Source organism: Cervus elaphus, chromosome 23 (genome assembly GCF_910594005.1).
Source record: "Cervus elaphus chromosome 23, mCerEla1.1, whole genome shotgun sequence".
NCBI classification, from domain to species: domain Eukaryota; kingdom Metazoa; phylum Chordata; class Mammalia; order Artiodactyla; family Cervidae; genus Cervus; species Cervus elaphus.
Window position 1 is genome coordinate 62,831,350 of NC_057837.1, and position 20,425 is coordinate 62,851,774.

The 20,425-nt window shown below is 45.8% G+C and overlaps 1 protein-coding gene across 1 annotated transcript in view; it reads left to right on the forward strand.

Moving 5' to 3' along the window:
* Positions 1–774: 774 nt before the first annotated feature.
* CHMP4B (charged multivesicular body protein 4B) overlaps positions 775–20,425 on the forward strand; it is a 45,630-nt gene continuing 25,979 nt past the window's right edge. Inside the window, exon 1 of the mRNA XM_043883370.1 lies at positions 775–1,145. Coding sequence (XP_043739305.1) covers positions 956–1,145 — 190 coding nt within the window. The 5' untranslated portion in view covers positions 775–955. The remainder of the gene's footprint in view (positions 1,146–20,425) is intronic.

Below are 20,425 nucleotides of genomic sequence, written 5' to 3' on the forward strand. Positions count from 1 at the left end.
TCCAACCAGTGACTGGCCTGTATCTCTTGTTTAGCAGGTGAATTCTTTACTACTGAGCCACCAGGGAAACCTGAGTCTTGTTACTCACCTACAAAATAGTAAGTATATCCTAAAGGAGATCAGTCCTGGGTGTTCACTGGAGAGACTGATGTTGAAGCTGAAACTCCAATACTTTGGCCACCGGATGCGGAGAGCTGACTCATTTGAAAAGACCCTGATGCTGGGAAAGATTGAGGGCAGGAGGAGAAAGGGACGACAGAGGATGAGATGGTTGGATGGCATCACCGACACAATGGACATGGGTTTGGGTGGACTCCGGGAGTTGGTGATGGACAGGGAGGCCTGGCGTGCTGTGCTTCATGGGGTCGCAAAGAGTCGTACACGACTAAGCGACTGAACTGAACTGAACTGAAAATAGTAAGAGTATTCTCTCTCACAAGCTTGTGATAATTAAATGTGATAATGCAAGTAAAGCACTTTTCACAATGCTTGGATCATAGAAAGTGCATAACGTTACTTACTGTTTTATAAAATATTCTTACTTCTCTTCCTGTTTTTCTACCCGCCCCCCAACAAAACTAGTTCCAAGGAGACTACATTTCCCAGCATGCAACCCTGCCCTTTGATCCTAGCTAGACCAAAAAGACGCGCCGCCGAGTGCCTTCAGCCGGAAGACTATAGCCTCCCGGCATGCAGCGCGCCTCCGTCCATTATCTTTGAAGCACGGCCGGCGCGTTGCCCACCGGGAGTTGTAGTCAGCGGCGTTTCCCTGACGCCTGCCGGGCCGGGCGTGGGGGCCTGTGGGAGGTGGCGCGGCCGGGCCCAGCTGCGGGGCGGAGGTGGCGGAGAGGCCTGCGGCGGCAGGAAGCGCCGGGAAGAAGAGCGGGTGCCGGAGCCGAGCCGAGCCTAGCCGAGCCGGAGCGGGCGGCGCAGGCCGGCGCGGCTAGCAGCAACCATGTCGGTGTTCGGGAAGCTGTTCGGGGCTGGAGGGGGTAAGGCCGGCAAGGGCGGCCCGACCCCCCAGGAGGCCATCCAGAGGCTTCGGGACACGGAGGAGATGCTAAGTAAGAAACAGGAATTCCTGGAGAAGAAGATCGAGCAAGAGCTGACGGCTGCCAAGAAGCACGGCACTAAAAACAAGCGCGGTGAGTCGGCCGGGCCCCCTCTGACTCCCTTGGCCGGACTCCACCTTCGTCAGACTTGCTCCAGTGTTTGCTCGGATCCTGGAACTCTTACCTTGTCAGACTCCCTTCTTTGCCTTCCTGGGTCCGGGACCCTTCCCCATCTGACTCCCTTCAGTGTCTCCCGGAGCCTTGGACTCCTCCATCATCACACTGTCATTCCAGCCCTCTCGTCTCAGGCTCTCCCCACTCTGCGAGGCCCCTTCAGACCCTAATTTCACAGCACTTCTTCCTCTTCTTCTTCCACCTTCACTCTCTTTCCCTTCCGCCTTTTCCTCCTCCCTCTTGCCTGCCCTCACCCCCCAGCCCCCCTTCGCAGATGCTGCCGTTGCCTCCTTGGCTCATTTCAGCCCTCCCTCCCAACACTTGTGTCCTTCCTGGTCTCACCCCTGCCCTCTCCCGATTCCTCTGTGGATTCCATGAGCTGTCCCTGGCCTGTCCCCATCTCCTGACTCAGGATTCTCCTTGAAAGGCTAGATGGGGAGGAAAGGGAACTTGGGGAGAGGAGACTCCCTGGTTCCGGCTCTGTTCACTTGCTGAGTGAACTTGAGCAAGTTACTTTTCTTCTTGAACCTCATTTCCCCCATCCATGAGGCAGGGTTTGTCCTCTGTAGGCCTAAAGTGCCTTCCAGCTCTTGTGATTCACTTCTTGTTGCTTTATCAGAGTTTCACGTAGCGCAAGCCTTCACCCGGTGAGTCACCGCTTCTGGATCCCTGTGTACCAGAAATAAGGATTCCTTTCCTCTATTGGCCCTGACTCCTCCCCCAGTTCCCACTATTGTGGTTCTGGGCGGGGCTGTTGAACTCTGAGGCACTTTACTTACTGTTGTATGGCTTTCTGGGCAAGTGGTTTGTATTCCTCTTAAGGCAGGTGAATGTAAAAATGCTTTAATAACTATAAAGCAGATTAGAAATATTTGATTTTTCTCGTTGTTACGACAATAGGAGGGTGAACCATAGCATGACAACCCTTCCCCTGAGAAGCAGGAAAGGTGAGACGGGTTTAGGAGCTTTACAAACAAGTATTTAACTGAGAAATCTGCAAGTCACTAGCTGTGTGACCTTGAGCTTGTGAATTTACCTCTGAAAGGAAGATCGTGAATTTACAGTGCCCAGCATATAGTAGGGGTTAATTAGATGTTTTCATCATTCTAACAGAGGAGTGGAATAACCCATCCTGAGGATGCTCGTTTGCTGGTGATAGTCAACAGATACTCTGGAAATTCTTTTGGGGGGCTTACTATGTGCATGGTATTCAGAGGGTAAACAGAACACAGCTTCCACCCTTATGAGGGAGAAAACAGGAATATAGATGAAGAAAATATTGTCTAAGAAAAAAAAAAAAAAAAGAAAATATTGTCTAGTGGTGGAAAGTGCTCAAAAAAAAAAAAAAAAAAAAAACCAAAACGGATTGAGAGTGATGGGCTGGGAAGGGGTGCCACTTTAGATAAGGTGGTCAGGGAAGTCCTCTTGGAAAAGGTCAAGTTTGAACCGAACCTTGAGAAGTTACTAGTTCTGTAAAAGTCTAGGGGAGAAGCCTTCCAGGCAAGCAGACAGCTGTGGAAAAGGCCCAGAGATTGGCCTCTTTTAAGAAACAGAAGACCTCTGTTTATGGAATATAGTGACTGAAGAGGAGAGTGGTATAATGTAAGTGGGTGTGGAGTGGACTTTGAACTTCCTGGTGAAGAGTTTAGGTTTTATTCCAAGTGGATGGAAAACTGTTGGAGGGTAATTATGGCTGTCCTAATCATTCACACCGTTTTAAAAACACCATCGGGCCTCTCTTTGGAAAATAGACTTGTGGGGGTGAGAATGGGAATGGGGGTTGAGAATGGGAGAGGGGAGACGGGTAAAGACAGAGGCAGCTGGGCATTTGCGGCTTGGACTCCAGTTGTAGTTCCAGAGATGGAAAGCAGGGTTAGATTTTGCTGTCTTTAGCATTTTTCTTTCATGACTCGCCCTCAATCAGGATCCTCTGTTGTTCACAGAGGTAGTGAGAGTCGGTGTTTTGGCCAGTCTGCATTTGAGGAGGGCTTTGCCCATTGCCGGGTGGAGGAGGGCATCAATTTACATCATCTCCCATCTCCTGTGGTCTTTTGGTCTGGAGCTAGTTTTGTTTCTGCAGTTTCAGAGGTGATTGAATTGGCTTGCAGGAGGCTTGGAGAGAGACTGCCAGCCAACTATGAGACTACCGGTCTCAGCTAGCTGTGAGAACATTGTGGAAAATAGTCTGTTTTCTTGAGTTTACCTGAGAGGACAGGAGCTACCGCCCCTTCTTTTTAGTGTCCTCCGGGGGAAAGGTTGTATTTGCTTATAGGGACAGTGCTATGAGGTGTTAACACCACAGCCTATCATTCATTCAGTCACTGATTGACTCAAACTGTGCTGGGACTTGGAAGAGATGAAAATACACTGTGCCTGCCTTCCTTTTGGAAGTGTGTGTGTGGTGGTGTGTGTGTGCGTTTAGTTTGTGTGTGAGAGAGAGGATGAGGAGGAAGAGTGGGAAAGGAAGAAGGAAAGAACACCAGTCAGTGCTGAGATGTGAGTGTGTGTGTACATGGGGCTCAGGCTGCCGAGGAGAAGAGTCTTGCTTGGAGGGCAAAGGGCAAAAGCAGCTTGGCTGAGGAGGGAGATGTGAAGTGGTCAGCAAGGGGATTGGGGAGCCCCAAGTGAGAGCATCCCCTGGTAGGAGTCTGTGGGGCAGGAGAGCAGATGGGTAACCCTAGGGAGTGACCTGTATTCTTGAGACTTTGACCTGGAGATGGTGAGGAGCATTGGCCGTCTTGAAGTAGAAGAGATTGGTCAGCTTGGATTTCTGAAAGAGCACTGCAGCAGTATCAATAAAGGAAGGACTCTCCGCTGACCAGGAAGGGACGGGAAGCAGGAATCCAGTAAAGGGTCAGGATGGAACCTCACGGACAGCGCATTTGAGCTAGCTTCATCATGAACTGTGTCTTGGGCAGGTCACTATATACCTCGGATTCCTCCTCTATCAGTAGGGGTACTAGTATCTACCTTATCGGATTAACTTATTATATGCATGTAAAGCTCTTAGTAGAATGGCTGCCATACAGTGACCAATAAATGGTGGCCATTATCATTACTACAAGGAGACTCCAGGTGGGAACACAGGGCCTAGAGAAGCATGGAAGACCTGACAGGAAGTAATAAACATCAGAGACTTTTCTGAAGGAGAATCAGAAGGCTGGTGGTTGATCACAACTGTGGGCACGTTGAAGGAGAGGGAGGAGTTGAAGTTGATTCCTAAGTTTACAGCTCAGACAGTGGGTGGATAGTGATGTCATTAATCAAGCTTGGAAACACAGAGGAGGGGCAGTACTTCATAACTGTGAGTCCTTTGATGTTTGTGAAACTCCTTTTTCCTCATGAGTCTTATGATATTTCCTTGAGACTGAGCTCCATGAGACAGGATGTGATAGTCATGTTTATTACTGTGTCCACTGGACTTTGCACGGTGCTTACATGTAGTATTTATGCTTAGTAAGTATTTGTTAAATGAATGCAAACAGTCTTGGGGATATGTTATTCCTATTTTCTGGAGAGGAAACCAAGGCTGGAGAGAGGATGTAACTCGACTCAGAGACCAGGTCTTCCAGTGGCCACGGGCATCTTGTGTTCTGCTTACTCCCATGCTGGCTGTAGGCCTCATCATGACCTTTGTCATCGCTTAGCTCATTAAACACCCACCTCTGCAAGGTGTGGTGCTGAATCGGGGAAAAAGAAGTGAGACAGGACTAGGCCCTGCGCTGTGGAGTGTGTAACCAAACATGGATGTTATTTTTGTGATGTACATATTGGAAAGATGACAAATGGTTCTTTGAAACAAACCTCTGCAGTTCAAGCCAATTATTTGCATCAGGCAAGTATGTTCCAATAAGTGGTTTTAGATAGGGGCCTAGAGCAAAGTTTGGATTACATATTTTTTCCCAAATTTCTTTTCGTTTTCTTTAGTTATGTATTCATTCTTAGGCATGTGGCAGGCTCTTAAACTGTGTCCTGGGTTCCATGCTCAACACGGGGACCTTAGTACTGGGAACATAGAGAAAACAGATACATCCAAGGCACTTAAATATTGTCATTTTTCTTTTTCTCTCAAATGGAAATAGCATTCATCTTACATGACCATGGTGTGGATTAGCTAAGATAATATAAGAAAGAGTGTGGCACATTGTAAATATTGAGTAAGTAAACTTTATCCTTTTCTGATAAAGTTGTTATTGATCAAACTTTTTTTTTAAATTTATTTTTAATTGGAGGATAATTGCTTTACAATGTTGAGTTGGTTTCTGCCATACGTCAACATGAATCAGTCATAGGTATACATATGTCCTCTCCTTCTTAAACCTCCCTCCCATCTCCCACCCCATCCAATCCCTTGATCAAACTTCTTGGGTTCAGTTGTCAAGTGGAAAAGTTCTCTCACTGAGAACTGGATGGGAACCAGAATTGCGGTGTAGGTAAACTAACAAAAGTCTCCCCAGCTTAGGTCTTTTTTGGTATCTTTCTAAACAGTGCCTGGTTGGTTTTCTCCTTAAGAAAGATGATCATATAGCAAACATTGTTTTCTTCTTAAGGCATTGTTACTAGTTATGAAATAGTCTACCCTAGGTGGCTCAGATTTCTCTCTTTTCCCATTTTAATAAAGATGAAACCCGATTGTTGAAAGGATCGTATTTTTAGTTTAACAAGAGACTTATATGAGATTGGGAAATGGAGGTTGGATGTCTCCCCCTACACTGGTATATTTCTCTTGGATTTATGGATGCGAATCAGTTCATTTATGGGTTCATTTAGGTTCTGCTGAAAATGTCTGATGGAGGCAGATAGGCTAGACACTCATGGGAAATAGATCTTCATTAAGTCCTGTTCATTGCTGGAGCCAGGGTGGCTCTCTCATGTTTAATAAAGTTGCTCTAAAAAAAAAATAAATAAAGTTGCCCTAAAATGTTAACATGTGGGAAGACATCTTCATAAGTTAAATTTATAGTGATCGTGGCTTTTTGCTCCTCTGTAATCAAGATTTCAGGTTGAAAAGTACAGAGTCTTAATGGTACATATGCCAGCAGGAGCACCTATCCCAGAGGCCCAGGGTTGGAAAACCTGAAACCTACCCAGGGAACTGAGCAATAGGGATTTCCCTTGGTGCTGCTTAAGTTTCTTGTTTAAAGAGATGGTTGGCCAGATTGGCTTTGGTTTATTTCTTAAGACAGATGGAGTGTCAGAGAGGCCTTATGCGTTGGCTCTCCAAACATGTTGGCGCCTTTGATTCAAATTACCAAAGAAAAATTATTTTTCCCTATTGGGCGGGAAGATTAAATATTTTTTAAGTGCTTGCCAGTGGGTTGCTAGTGTGATTTGAAATTCAAGATAGATTTTGTTTGGAAGTTTAGCTAAACGTGAGGACCTTTGAGCTGGAGTGTTTTGTTCAGGGAAGTTCTGAGTTGGGTTTGAGTATAGAGAGCTAGGTTCTAGAGAAGAGCCTGTGAAGATGTGTTTGAGCCATATACTTCTGGGACAGAAAGCCAGGGCCTGATGTTTACTGTGGTCCAGAGTCCTGAGATGGAGCTCGGGCCTGCTGGGAGGAGACCGTGGGGTTCTTGGGGCCTTGAGAGATTCCTTTGCATAGATAAGGTTTGTGAAAACTTGATCCTCTTACCCAGAGTTGTTTTGTCCTCTGCCACTGTCTTTAAAAAAAGTGGGAAAGAGGATATCCAAAAATTGACAACTTTATATTGGTCACTTTGAGGATTTGTTGCTTAGTCTGCCAAGTCGTGTCTGACTCTTCTGCGCCCCCATGGATTGAGATTTTCCAGGCAAGAATAATGGAGTGGGTTGCCATTTCCTTTCCCTTTTTGAGGATGGATGGTTATAATTAGAAGGAAAATTTGAGCATAGCAACAGGAAACAACAAGAGACCTAGCTGGATATAGTACTGGCCTGTTTTTAAGGTGTCTGGCTCAAGTCAGCAGACATTTGTTGAGTTCCTCTTAGGAGGAAGGAAGCATGATGGTATAGGTAGATTTCCAAACTGAGTGCCAGTTAGCCCCTCACCAGCAATACCTTGGGAGTTATCCTCTCTGAGTCTGTTTCTCCATCTGTAAACACAGAGTAAGAACAATACTTCTTAGGGTTCTTGTGAGGCTGTAGAATAAAGTGACATGTGCAAAGTGCCTAGCAGAGCGCCCAGCACAGAGGAGGCACGTACATTTCCTTGGTTTCCCAGGTATAGTCTCAGGCACACCAAGACGTAGAAAGATGGAGGAGACACTACAAGGGCACACAGTTCAGTGAGGATGACACGCACACGTACAAGTAACTGATAAAAGGCAAACCATGTACAAATGAAGTGTTAGAGAAAAATCCAGCAGGAAGAGATGAATTCATTTCTGAGGGTTGGCAGGTTCATCTCACACAGCCACCCAGCCAGTACCCAGATTCCCTTCGCAGTGTTCCTGCTGAGTGATTAACCTCTGATTGAACCTCTCTGCCCACAGGATTTGTACTAGGTGCCCTATCCTCTCACACTACTGCATAGTCTGCCTATGGACAGCTCTGACTATTAAACCACCTTTCTTATTTGAAACTGAGATCCGTCTTCCTGTAGTGCCGACCTCCGGTACAGGCTGGGCTGGTGGCTCCGCAGGGAAGCAGCTTGGGCTGGTGGAAAGAATGTGGGATCTGGAGTTAGAAGGTTTAGGGGCAAATGCCACCTCTGACACTAGACAGTGGTGAACTGTTTGCTTCAGCTGGAAAAACAGGTGGTGAATTCTGCCTCAGAAAACAGGTCTAATCCCCCTTTGGGAAGATAGATCAAGGCAAATGGGGCTTACGTCTCAACCTGCACCCCTCATGGACAGGTCTTCTGTGTTCCATCGACTGTTCCTGGCCTGGTGTTCTTGTTCTTGTCTTGTTACCCTCCTCTGGGTGGGCTCCTGTTCATCAGTATCGCTCTTAAGGTGTGAAGTGGGCAGAGCTGACCACTCTGTAAATATGCCAGCTGAGGTCTGAGCACTGCAGCCCAGAGCATGCAGGACTGGCTATTTGTTAGGAATTAATATCATTCTGTGTGCTCTATGGCCCTGATAATTTCCATATCACTGAGAATTGTTCTTTTTTCTTTTTTTTTTTAAATGATTACACTTTCCTCTGGCCTTTCATTAGTGAAGGAGCAAGCATCTAGGAGCCCCTAAAATTTGTTCCAGGTGGCACAGTGGTAAAGAATCCTAAGAGACACTGGTTTGATCCCTGGGTCAGAAAGATCCACTGGAGGAGGAAATGGAACCCACTCCAGTATTCTTTTTTTTTAAAATATTTATTATTTTTGTTTTATTTTATTTTTTTTAATTGTTTTATTTTATTTATTGGACACGCAGCATGTGGGATCTTAGTTCCCCAACTAGGGATCGAACCCATGCTTCCTCCATTAGGAGCTCAGAGTCTTAACCATTGGACCACCAGGGAATCCCCCCTATTATTTTTATTAATTTGGCTGCACAGGGTCTTAGTTGCAGCATCGGAATCTTCCATGTTCATTGCAGCATGCAGGATCTTTAGGTGTGGCATGTGAACTCTTAGTTGCAGCATATGGGATCTAGTTTCTCCACCAGGGATCAAACCAGGGCCGCCTGTGTTAGGAGTACAGAGTCTTAGCTCCTGAACTGCCAGGGAAGTTCCCTCCAGTATTCTTGCCTGCGAAATCCCATGGAGAGAGGAGCCTGGTGGGCTATGGTCCATGGATTCGCAAAGAGTAGGACACAACTGAGCATGTGAGACACACACACAGTTCGTTTGATCCTTCTTAAGGAGCCTTAGCTGAAGGATTGAATGATTTAAGTTCTTAACACGAGCATCTGGCTGGCTTGATTCTCCCATAGCTTCTATTTCTAGCTTTCCCTCCTCCCTCTACCTTACATGGCAGAGCTGGCGGGAGGGCTAACTTGAGGGATGCAGGAAAGCTATATGTCTTCATGGTCCTGGATGTTTAGCTCAGGAGGATAGTGATATGGTCTAATAAAAAAAAGCTCTACGTTTGGGATCAGGCGACCTGAGTTCACATTCCACCTCTGCTTGCTGGTAAAAGTCTCCTGTCCCTGACCATCAGCTTCTTCAGCTGCAAACATAGGGTACAATATTTACTATACAACTTTGCTTCTCATGCAGAGAATAAACAGGTGGTTGCTAGAGGAGGGCAGGAGTGTGGGGATGTGACATAGGTGAGGGAGATTAAGAGGTACAGACTTTTAGTTATCAAAATAAATGAGTTAGACTTCCCCAGTGGTCCAGAGTTAGGAACCCCCCTGCCAATGCAGGGGACACGGGTTTGATCCCTGGCCTGGGAAGGTTCCACGTGCCACAGGACAGCCAAGACTGTGCCACCACTGCTGAGCCCACACACCGCAACTACTGAAGCCTGCGCTCCCAGAGCCCGTGCTCCACAAGAGAAGCCACCGCCGTGAGAAGCCTGCACAGCACAGCTAGAGAAAGCCCGAGCACAGCAACAGAGACCCAGTGCAGCCAAAAATAAAATAATATTAAAAAAAAAAAGTCAGAGGAAATGTGCACAGCATGGGGAATATAGTCAGTAATATTGTAATAACTTTGTATAGTGACGGATGAAAGCTCGGCTTATCATGGTGCTTGTTTCGTATAGAAATGTTGAATCACTATGTGGGCACCTGGAACTAACATAGTGCTGTAGGTCAATTATACTTCAGTTAAAACAAAAAACACCAGTGTTGTAAATTGACTATTCTTCAGTTTTTAAAAAGTTGAAAACAGCAGCAATAACAACAGAACTTTGCTACTCAAGGTGTGGTCTGTGGGAACATTGTGAAATTGTTAGACATGCTAAAGCCCCGCCCAGTGAAGTTGAACCTGCACTTTTATGAAATCTTCAGGTGGTTTGTATGCACGTAAAAGAGACGCCTCTCTATAGTTACATAGCTTTCCCTCCTCCCTCTACCTTATGTTGTAGGGATTACGTGAGAATGTTGGGCATTTTTCATATGTCCATGCCAGTATTCTTTCTTTTCCTGAACACTCAGGAATTTTCTGTACCTGGCTAATTTGCTCACTCGTTCTGCGGCTTAATGATTGAACTCTTATCCAGCTCAGCCTATTCCCGGCTACCTTCAGTCATCTGATGAGGCCACAGAATGATTGTAGATTTCAGTGGAAGTCTGCTTTCCTTCCCTTGAAAAAGAACTAGAACACATGTCCTACTGATGGGGTAGCAGCCTTCTTCATGAAAGAAGCCTGCTGTCTAGATAACTGACATGCATTCAGTAAAGCTGTTGGTCATGAGGACCCACTGATTGGCAGGCGACAGCAACCCCGGCTGGTGTTGCTCATAAGTTAGAGATAGTTGCTGTTACATTAAAGGTAGTTCCCTTCCTCGGTGAGCACCATTCCCTGGTTGGAGGACCAGGGGGTAAAGAAAGAACTTTTCTTTCACCCAGTGACCTTGTGTAGAGCACCAGAAGGACCCCAGGTACAGAGATAACTCCACCTGGAGTGGGCTAGGAAGGGAGTTTTTTAAAGTCATATTTTTTTCCACCAGAAATCTTTTTTCAGTGAGTTCTGATTTCTTGGTTCAGTGGCTTTATGACTGTTTCCTGTTCTGTTCATCTGGCACTGATACTGTTCTGGTCCATCAGTTTTCTGCATCAGGAGGAACAGATGTTCTTCGAGTGTCTGTTCTGTGTTGGGAGCTGTCTGAGATGCCGTGTGGATTTCCAGGCAGTGAAAAAGACACAGCCTGGCCCAGTGGATCCTACCGTTGGACAGATCTGTGGCTTTCTCAGAGAAAGAAGTTGTCACAACTAAATAGCACATACATTTTCTGACTGCAGTCTTAGAACCATCCTTAGGTAAAGTGTCACTTTCAGGAGTTTTTGGATAAAGTAAAGCTAGAAAAATGCAAGGAGTTTCTCAGCTAGGCGAGAGGGAGTGAGGTGGGATGATGAAACAGGGAATTCCAGCATCAGACTTGCCCTATTTGATTCTGTAAAATGACATCTTTTCTGAATTTTAAGGCGTTAGTGAGTTTTTGAACAGGGATTCCTGATTGGGTTTAAAATCCAGCAAAAAGCTTTGTCATCGCTTTCTCACCTTCAAAATAAAACAACAACAACAACATACTAAAAAGTACAACACAACGAAACAAAAAGCCCCAGCGTCACGCATCAGGTTGCTTAGGAGTCTTGGCCTGGAGCTTGGCTCAACCTGCTGAGATAAGTTTTCTCCCATTACAATCAGGGCAGTTCAGTTTGCTCAGAGCCAGGAGGCTCTATGGTCCCAAAGCAGGAGTTCAGGCCTTCACCCAATCAAGGTTTCCTGCTGAAATGTGGGGCCCTGCCTTATAGTCCTGCTCCTGGGAGGCCCAACTCCTGGTGAAGGGATAAACCCTGGACAGGCACTAATTAAAGTCCCAAATTGGCCAAGGGTGCCACCCACGAGAACACCCTGAATGCAGCTTGGTGGAGATTTGAGTTTGGGAGATTGGTCCCAGTTTAGGATTGGGGATGGCAATGCGATCTTTTGCATTAGACTGGTAGCTCAGATGGTAAAGAATCTACTTGCAATGCGGGAGACCTGGGTTCGATCCCTTGGTTGGGAAGATCCCCTGGAGAAGGGAACGGCTACCCACTACAGTATTCTGGGCTGGAGAATCCCATTTACTGTATAGTCCATGGGATCCCAAGTAGAGAGCTACTTGCACTCTAAAGGAGTTGGTAGCTTCGGGGTAGGGCAGAGTGAGGTGGGGGTTGGGTGTAAGCCTTTCATATTTAGTATATGACAGCACCTCAGCTCTAGGTACAACGGGAAGAACTTTTGCTCTTATCTGGCTTTTGAGGAGAATGTATTTGAGGGAAGGGGTTTTGAAATGAATTTAGAGATTGTGCACTGTTTCGGGACTCTGCTGTTGAGATCCCAAATCTTTTCAGTCTTTGTTCTATCTAGATAAGACATTTGCATTTCATTTTTTGTTTCAGACTGTCCATTTTATTTTTTTAAATTTATTTTTATTTACTGATGGCACCACAGGGCGGGCTTGTGGATCTTAGTTCCCTGACCAGAGATCAAACCTGTATCCCTTGCATTGGCAGTGTGGAGTCTTAACTGGACTGCCAGGGAAGTCCTGAGATAGTCCATTATGAAAGAAGGTTGCTAGAAAGTTTTGTTCCATTCATGTACCCATTTGATAAATATATGTGAACTTGAGCTGTGTGCCAGATACTGCCCTAGTTTACTGGGTAGGTGCAGATGGAGTCAGGTCATTGCCAGTGAGGTGCTCACAATCTAGCCAGAGTGACAGACAAGTAAACAGATGTAATCAAGGTACAGTGTGATCTGTTGTAGAAGCATATTTAGATTTCACAGTACAGGATATGCAGTGGAGGGAGTCAAAACAGCTCTGTGTGTGTGTGTGACTTCAACCTGTGTTTTATTAAATAGTTATTTTGGAGAGTAGTAGAATGTTAAAGCAGTAGGGAACTCAAAATGTATGAGTGCTTGAAACTTTAATAGGAAAAGTTTTGAGAAAGGAAAACCAGGAGCATGGTAATATATAACAATGTGCCATGTGCTCAGTCGTGTCCAGCTCTTTGTGACCCCATGGACTGTAGCCCACCACGCTCCTCCGTCCATGTGATTTTCCAGGCAAGAACACTGGAGTGGGTTGCCATTTCCTCTTCCAGGTGACCTTTCTGACCCAGGGACTGAACCCTGGCTCCTGCATTGCAGGCAGATTCTTTACCCACTGAGCCATCAGGGAAGCCCTATGGTAATATGTGTAGTACTTTGAAAAAGTACTTTATTTGAATCAGAAGCCCCTTTGAATGGATAAATGTTTAACTTAGTTGGGTGATAAAAATAATTAGCTTTAGAATATTGAAGTGTAGCTTATTCTCACTTCCTATAAAAGGAAACAGTAACTAATAAACCTGAGGAATGGCTTCTTTACTGTCTGCTAAAGCAGAAACTGTCAGTTCTTTGTAATCTGTGTAAGACCTGTAATATGTGTAGATTGATAGTTGTAAAAGCAAACATAAGACTTGTACACATTGAAAAAAAAAAAAAACAACTACACATGAGTGCCTGACTGCTGTTCTCTGCAGAGGCTTGCAGAGGAGTTGCCACTCAGATGAAACCATCTGAAAAGCTCCCCATTTGGGTGAGGAGTTTGATTAGCTCAGTGTCCCCAGAGTTCATGAGACTAGTTTCTTAATTCTCCGTTAGCTGGATCAGTTGCTTTCACCTCTCCAGAGCATTTTCTCCTTTTATAATCTTGCACAAGGGCAGTCAGTGGTTGTAGATTGCTTGGCAGGTCTGGAGTTAAAAGATTTAGGTGTCGAGTTGTAGTGGGTGCTGAGAGCCCTATGTGGCCATGTCCCAGGAGGGAGTTGGTATCAACCTGGCATTCAGCTTGTTGCTCTTAGGAGTCAGGGCTGCAGGGCTGGCAGCTGCGACAACCCCCCACCCCCATCCCCCGCACCCCACCCCTTTCTTTTGGCCACATCATCGGCATGCGGGATCTTAGTTCTCAACCTGGGATCCAGCCCATGCCCACTGCAGTGGAAGCGTGGCGTTTTAACCCCTGGACCACCAGGGAAGTCCCTAACCACTCTTCTTATGCTTAGATTTTAGAGGTAATTTCAGAAGTGTAAAGGACAAATAACACTATAGAAACACCTAAGTTATTTTCATCATTCTAAAAAAATTTTTTTGAAGCAAAACATTATTTTTTCAGGGGAAAAATCTTCAGAACATGAAAGTATTTCCCCCACCTTTGGGAAATGGCATGGACTGTACAAACTTGATCACATTTGACCTTTTCAACAACCTTGTATATGAAGTGGTATTACCCTCCCAATTTTAGAGATGAGAAAGCCAAGGTTCAGGTTACTTGAATCACTGGGCTGACCCAGGAACCTTGGGCATCCTGAGATGGGCTGCATCATCGTGGGCTCTAGTATCTTTGGTGTTCCATAGGCCCAGGACTCTGTAACCTTGAGGGCTTATAACTTACCACTGGACAAAGTCTTGTCATTGGAAATTAACTTTTACAATATTCCCTCCAGAGTATGATCACCTGTTACTCTGCAGGAGAGTGCTTCACATTTGTGCTGGGTTTGTGGCTTCTAATACCCTTTCCACATCCATGATCTTATTTTGAAACCCAGAGAAGTTCTGTAAGGCAGATGGGACAAAGTGATTTTAACCCATTTTGCAGAGGGAGAAACTAAAAGCTCAGAGCAATTAAGTAGTTTCCCTAGGGCTTGAGCCAAGGCTAGCCTTCATGAGGCCCCAAGTCTCGTGCTTTCCTGCCACATCCTGCACCATCCTGACTCCCTCTAATTTATGCTCAGTCTCGAAAGGCTGTGTGTCAGTAATGGGCATGGGCCAGGTTGAGGAGGAACAAGGTAGTGGGTTCTTAGAGTGACTGAATCGTCTTAACACAGTGGGACTAGTGCCAGAGAGAAGATGGACAGGAGATTGTTCTTACATGTCTGGAATGGTTTGAGAGCTTTTTTCACTCACTGTATTCATTCATTCCCAGTCTGCTACAACATCAGCGTTGTGCACTTCCCACCCTGGTTTCCATTTCTTCTACAGCAGTAAGCTCCTTCTCTCAGTGGTCTCTAGAGCAGTGTTTCTCCACCTCAGCACTGTTGACATTTTGGCTGGATGGGGAGTGGTCCTGTACATTGCAGGCTGGTTAGCAGCACCCTTGGCTTCTGCTCACTGGATGTCCATAGCACATCCCCACCCCAAATTGTGGCCACCAAAAATGTCTGCAAACACTGCTGAATGTCCTAGGAGACCAAAGCTCCTAGAGTTGAGGACCACTATTCTAGGACTGGTGAAGCCACACAGGTAGAGCTCTAAAGCTTCAGAGGTTGGCCTAAGGGGGAGGAGTCTTAAAGAGCAGAGCTGGGAACACCTGTTAGAGTGTTTTTTAATTTTTAAATTTATTTTGTTGAAGTATAGTTGATCTACAATGTTTATTAGTTTCTGCTCTACAGCAAAGTGATTGATACCTACATACATTCGTTTTCATATTCTTTTCCATTATGCTTTATCACAGGGTATTGAATGAAGGGAGGGCTTCCCAGGTGTCTCAGTGGGTAAAGAATCTGCCTGCAGTGAAGGAGCCACAGGAGACACGGGTTCAACCCCTGGTCGGGAACATCCCCTGGAGAAGGAAATGCCAACCCACTTTTTAGGATTCTTGCCTAAAGAATCCCATGGATAGAGGAGCCTGCTGGGCTACAGTCCATGGGGTCACAAAGAGTTGGTTTGTGATAGTTGATTTACAGTGTTTATTAGTTTGTGCTGTACAGAAAATTGATTGCTACATTTATACATACATTCTTTTTTATATTCTTTTCTGTTATGTCTTATCATAGGGTATTGAATGTAGTTTCCTGTGCTGTACAGTAGGATCTTGTTTATGCATCGTATATACAATAGTTTGCATCCACTAACTCCAAATTCCCAGTCCTTCCCTTCCCTCCCCTACCCCCCACTGTTTTGGCAACCATAAGTCTGTTCTCTAGGTCTGTAAGTCTTTTTGTTTCATAGATAAGCTCATTTGTGTCATATTTTAGATTCCACATATAAGTGATACTATATGGTATTTGTCCTACTTCATTTAATATGATAATCTCTAGGTCCAATCCATGTCGTTGTATATATATCTACCACATCTTCTTTATTAATTCATCTGTTGACAGACCTTTAGGTTGCATCTGTCTCTTAGCTATTGTAAATAGTGTTGCTGTGAACATAGGGGTGCATGTGTCTTTTTGGATTATAGTTTTGTCTGGATATATACCCAGAAGTGGGATTCCTGGATCATATGGCCCCTTTATTTTTAGTTTTTCAAGAAACTACTGAACTGTTTGCATTAGTGGCTGCACCAATTTACATTCCCACCAACAGTGTAGGAGGGTATCCTTTTCTCCACATTCTCTCCAGCATTTGTTATTTGTAGATTTGTGTGTGTGTGTGTAGATTTTTTAATGATGGTCATTCTGGCCAGTGTGAGGTAGTACCTCATTGTAGTTTTCATTTGCCTTTCCTGTTAGACTATCTTTTTTGTTGTTCTGCTGAGGAAGCCAAGGTTTGGAGATAGCTCAGGGCCTCCTGGCTCTGCTTTCTGGGAGTGTATTTCGTATCAGGATCTGGACCTGAATCCTTCCCCACCAGGACTCTTTCATCACCCCAGAGACCCTCAGTCTTTTCAGATTGGAGGACCCTTATCTAGTTCCAAAAAATATTTGGTACAGTCGTGTGATAATAGTTGTGCTTTTAGTACCCATTAATTGAGAAGGTACATTATTCCCTTCAACCAGTATTTGTTGAATACTGACTGTTTTGTGTCTCTATCCTAGGACTGTGTCTGAGATGAATGGTAGTAGGTGGTCCTGTGGTGGTGGTTTTCGTTATTGTGCAATAGATTCATCATTTAGTGTGCAGAGAGCTGGGTCGGTGCATTCACAGAGCAGCAGAGTGATAACTGTGAACCCCATGGGCCCACACCCATAGGCCGGGAACCAGTTGAAGCATTATACTATGAGATTTGAGAGAACAGCAAGCTTCAAACCCCAGGCTCTTCTTGAAACCATGAATTGACAGCCACACTCGAGATGGAAATCTCTACACTCTGGGAATAAAAAGCGAGCAGGCTACCCAGTGTCCTCAATGCAGCATTCTGCACAGCTCTGCACTGGGGCATTTGTGGTGCAAGAAGAGGCATTTGGCTGGAAACAAGCTTTACATTCTTGGCATTAGCTGGTCAATGGGGCGTGGGCCTAAGGGGAGTTTAAAATAATGACCTTGTACTTGAGAATGTGTGTTTCCAAAGCCTCTCATCTCAGGCACTCAGCTTCTCTGACAAGAACTATTGCTCTTATTTCAGAGATAAGAGGCAGAGAGGCCAGGCCACACAAATGGTCCCTACTCCCAGGTTTAGGAGCTGGCACTCTGGTTGGCATCCCAGGATGTAGCTGTTCGTTTCTGTCCGATGGTGATGGAAAAGGGTGGTTAGATTAAGTTCCACCCAATTTGGCCAACATTTTGAGTGTTCTGTGAAAGACTCCATGTGAAGGGTCTGTACAGGCCCCAGCTGAGTGGGGCACAGATGAAGGGACTTGGGACAGGAGAGGGTAGGGTCATTCCAGGCAGAGGGGATCGTGGGAGCCAAGGTCCTGAGATCAGCCTGTGCCACGTGTGCCTGGGAGGGGTGGGAGGATTATGGGGTGTGGGTGGGGGTGGGGGTGGCCCCGGGTGAAGTAAGAGTTGGAAAGGTAGGCTGTGGCTGCCCTGAGGAAGCCCTGGATGCCGAGCTGAGGAATCTGTGTTACTGATTTTAGTGGGGCACATACCCGAGAGACACATTCTATCTGGAGAGCAGTTTGGTGGGGCCTAGCAGTCCATGGGGTCGCAGAGAGTTGGACACGACTGAGCGACTGAACTGAGAACTGAGTGGCCATGTTTCTCCAGCACCTGGGGAGGTTTCCCACCGGCAGACTTTCTGCCCGTTATTACTTGAGAGAATGAGGCGGGTAGAGGGGCTCTTGCCTTATAACAGAAGACACATGGCTCACCACCCTTTTTCTCCGTTACTTCTTCCTGGTTCCCCTTCTGCTTTTTCCGAAGCCCAGCACACCCTGGCAGCTGGATAGAGGCAGAATAGCAACTTTTTTTTTCCACTCTGAGCGAATCTCAGGTTACATGCTGAAGGTAAGCAGGCTCATAAATATTTCCTGCCTAAACTAGCTCAACCCAGCCTCCTTTATTTAATCAGGTTGTTTGCTGCTTCATATAGTGCATTTCACCCCAGCTGCCTGGCTGGCTCACTCAGTTAGTTGTGATCTTTGCTATTATTTAATCTTCTCTTCATATTTATCTTTGAGCCAAAAGAGAGCTGGTGACAAGGGCCTCTGTTTAAGAGGCCATATATTTCAAGTTCAGCCTGGACTCCTCTCCTAGTCACAAAAATCTGAGAACTAACTCTTCCCCTCGCCCCACCCCCGTGCCCCCCTGCCTTTCGTTTGCTGAGCTCCTGGACTCCTGTTAGTTTTCCTGTTCTCTGGGTGCTGCCTCCATGCAGGATGGTCGAACCGAGCCCTAGGACTCGGGCTAGCAGCCTGGTTCTAGTTTTGACTATGTCAGCTGGTATCTTTGGGCGAGTGCCTGCCCAACTCTGGGCCTTTGTTTTCTCAACAATAAAACGAGAAGGACAGATTAAATGAATGCTAAGGTTCCTCCCTCCTCTAACGTTCTCTGAGTCAACAAGTGCCATATTACAGCAGTCCTCCAGAGAACCAGGTGTTGCTCCAAGCAGTTTTGCTGTGTAAAAAGATGGAGTAGCTCAGCATTTGTTTCATGTGTTAACAGCATGCGTTCATCCCTGCTCATTGTAAAAGTTGGGGAAGCTATAGACTGTTTTGTAAAAGGTCATTTTCCATTTCAGTTCTCTGGTTCAGAGGCCGTAGCTGCATAATGGCATTTAGGTGCTCCCCTGAGGCTCCATCTAGGCGACAGCACAGACGCCGGAGGGCATCTCTCCTCGCCTGGATCAGTAGCCTGCCTCTGACTAGACTGCCAGCTTTTTGGCAAATCAGAGCCACAGGTTTCTAGCCACAGGTTTCTGTCCAGCAGGTTCAAGCCCAGCTGGACAAAAACTCGGCTCCGACCAGTTAAGTGTATTGAGAGTGCTCCCTTGCAGTAGGACTTGACTTCCTCACTGACCCAGCTTTGAGGCCATGGAATGTAGGGGGCTTGTCTCCTGTGTGAGGGGAGTGGAGAAAAGAACCAGCTACCAAGACTGGCCTGACTTGACTCACTTAAATTAAATCTGCTCTTGAGGATTGCAGTTGTAGATGATGCTGGGGGTCTTGGGAAGAGCCATGGCCTTCTCTGCAAAGGCTTTCTGTGCCTAGTGTAAATCTGCTACCACCACAAGCAGCTACGCCTCTTAGGAATATGGAAGACATTTACTTACCTGGTTCTAAATTAAGGCCTTTAAAACCTCAAGTCCCTACTAGTGCCCATTAAAACAGTTCTCTCCCTTTTATTAACTTCCACACTACATTCTTGTCTCCTAAACAGCTCTGGAGGATCACACACCTTTAGAGCTCTTCTGTCTTGTTTACAGAGGGGTGTCCCAGGCCCAGAGAGTTGGGTGACCAATTGAAAGTGACATCGTTCATGAAAGCCAACCTGGCACTGGAATCCACAGCTCCTGTCTCCTCGTTTCAGTGAGTTGTGCCTCACTGCTTCTCAACAAATGCTGTGGTGGCATGTTCCCAACCCTACCAGAATGATCTTGAAAATAAAGTTGCCATGCAAGAAAGCCAGCTAACAGGCGAGGTGGAGCAGACAGCTGCTATTTTGAAGGGTTGTTTTCTTTTGAGTTATAACTGGTTGTTGGTGGTTTTGTGAGCTGCCTGGAGGATACAGACCTCAGGGTCTTGTTGCTACATTCCTGACAGTCTGTGTAAGCCAGCTGTCTTTCCCTGCCTCTCAGGATCCTCCTGTGCAAGGGGTCTAAACAGTCCCTACCTCTGGCCCATTTTACAGGACTCCGGAGGACTAGGAAGTCTATAAAGAGATCTAGGAAAGAGTAGGCATATAAATAGCAATTTTTGGTGCTTCTTGATTTTTTTTTCCTTTTTATTGAGGTGTAGTTTATTTATGGTGAAGCGACAGGTCTAAAATGAACTGCTTAGTGAATTTTTACAAATGTATGTACCCATGTAACCACCACCCAGATCAAGATATTGAATACTTCAGCACTCCAGCAGTCTTGCTTTCATTGGATCTCAAGACCTGAGAAGAGAGTGGTGGTTGTTTACTTTCAGGAATCTCAGAGGCCATTCTATTTTCCTTCTGTTGCTCACTCAGCGTCTGTTTTCCTAAACACCTAGTAGTGCAGGGTTCTGTGCTGGGAGTATGGAAAGCAGTAAGTGTTGTCCTGTCTCGGCTCACAACCCATCAGGGTTTATAGAATCCAAGGGACAAAGAGAAAGGCTTTGAGAGACAGTGTGGAGGAGGGAGGCTGATCCTTGCTGGGAGGGGAGAGGATGTGTGTATTCTGTAGATGCAGATTTTTATCCACTTCCCTTACTCTCTAGAAATACAGGAAAGGGGCCAGATTATAGACTTTCAGTCTCTTCTCAGCCAATTGTTTACATTCTCAAGCCATGCTGGGA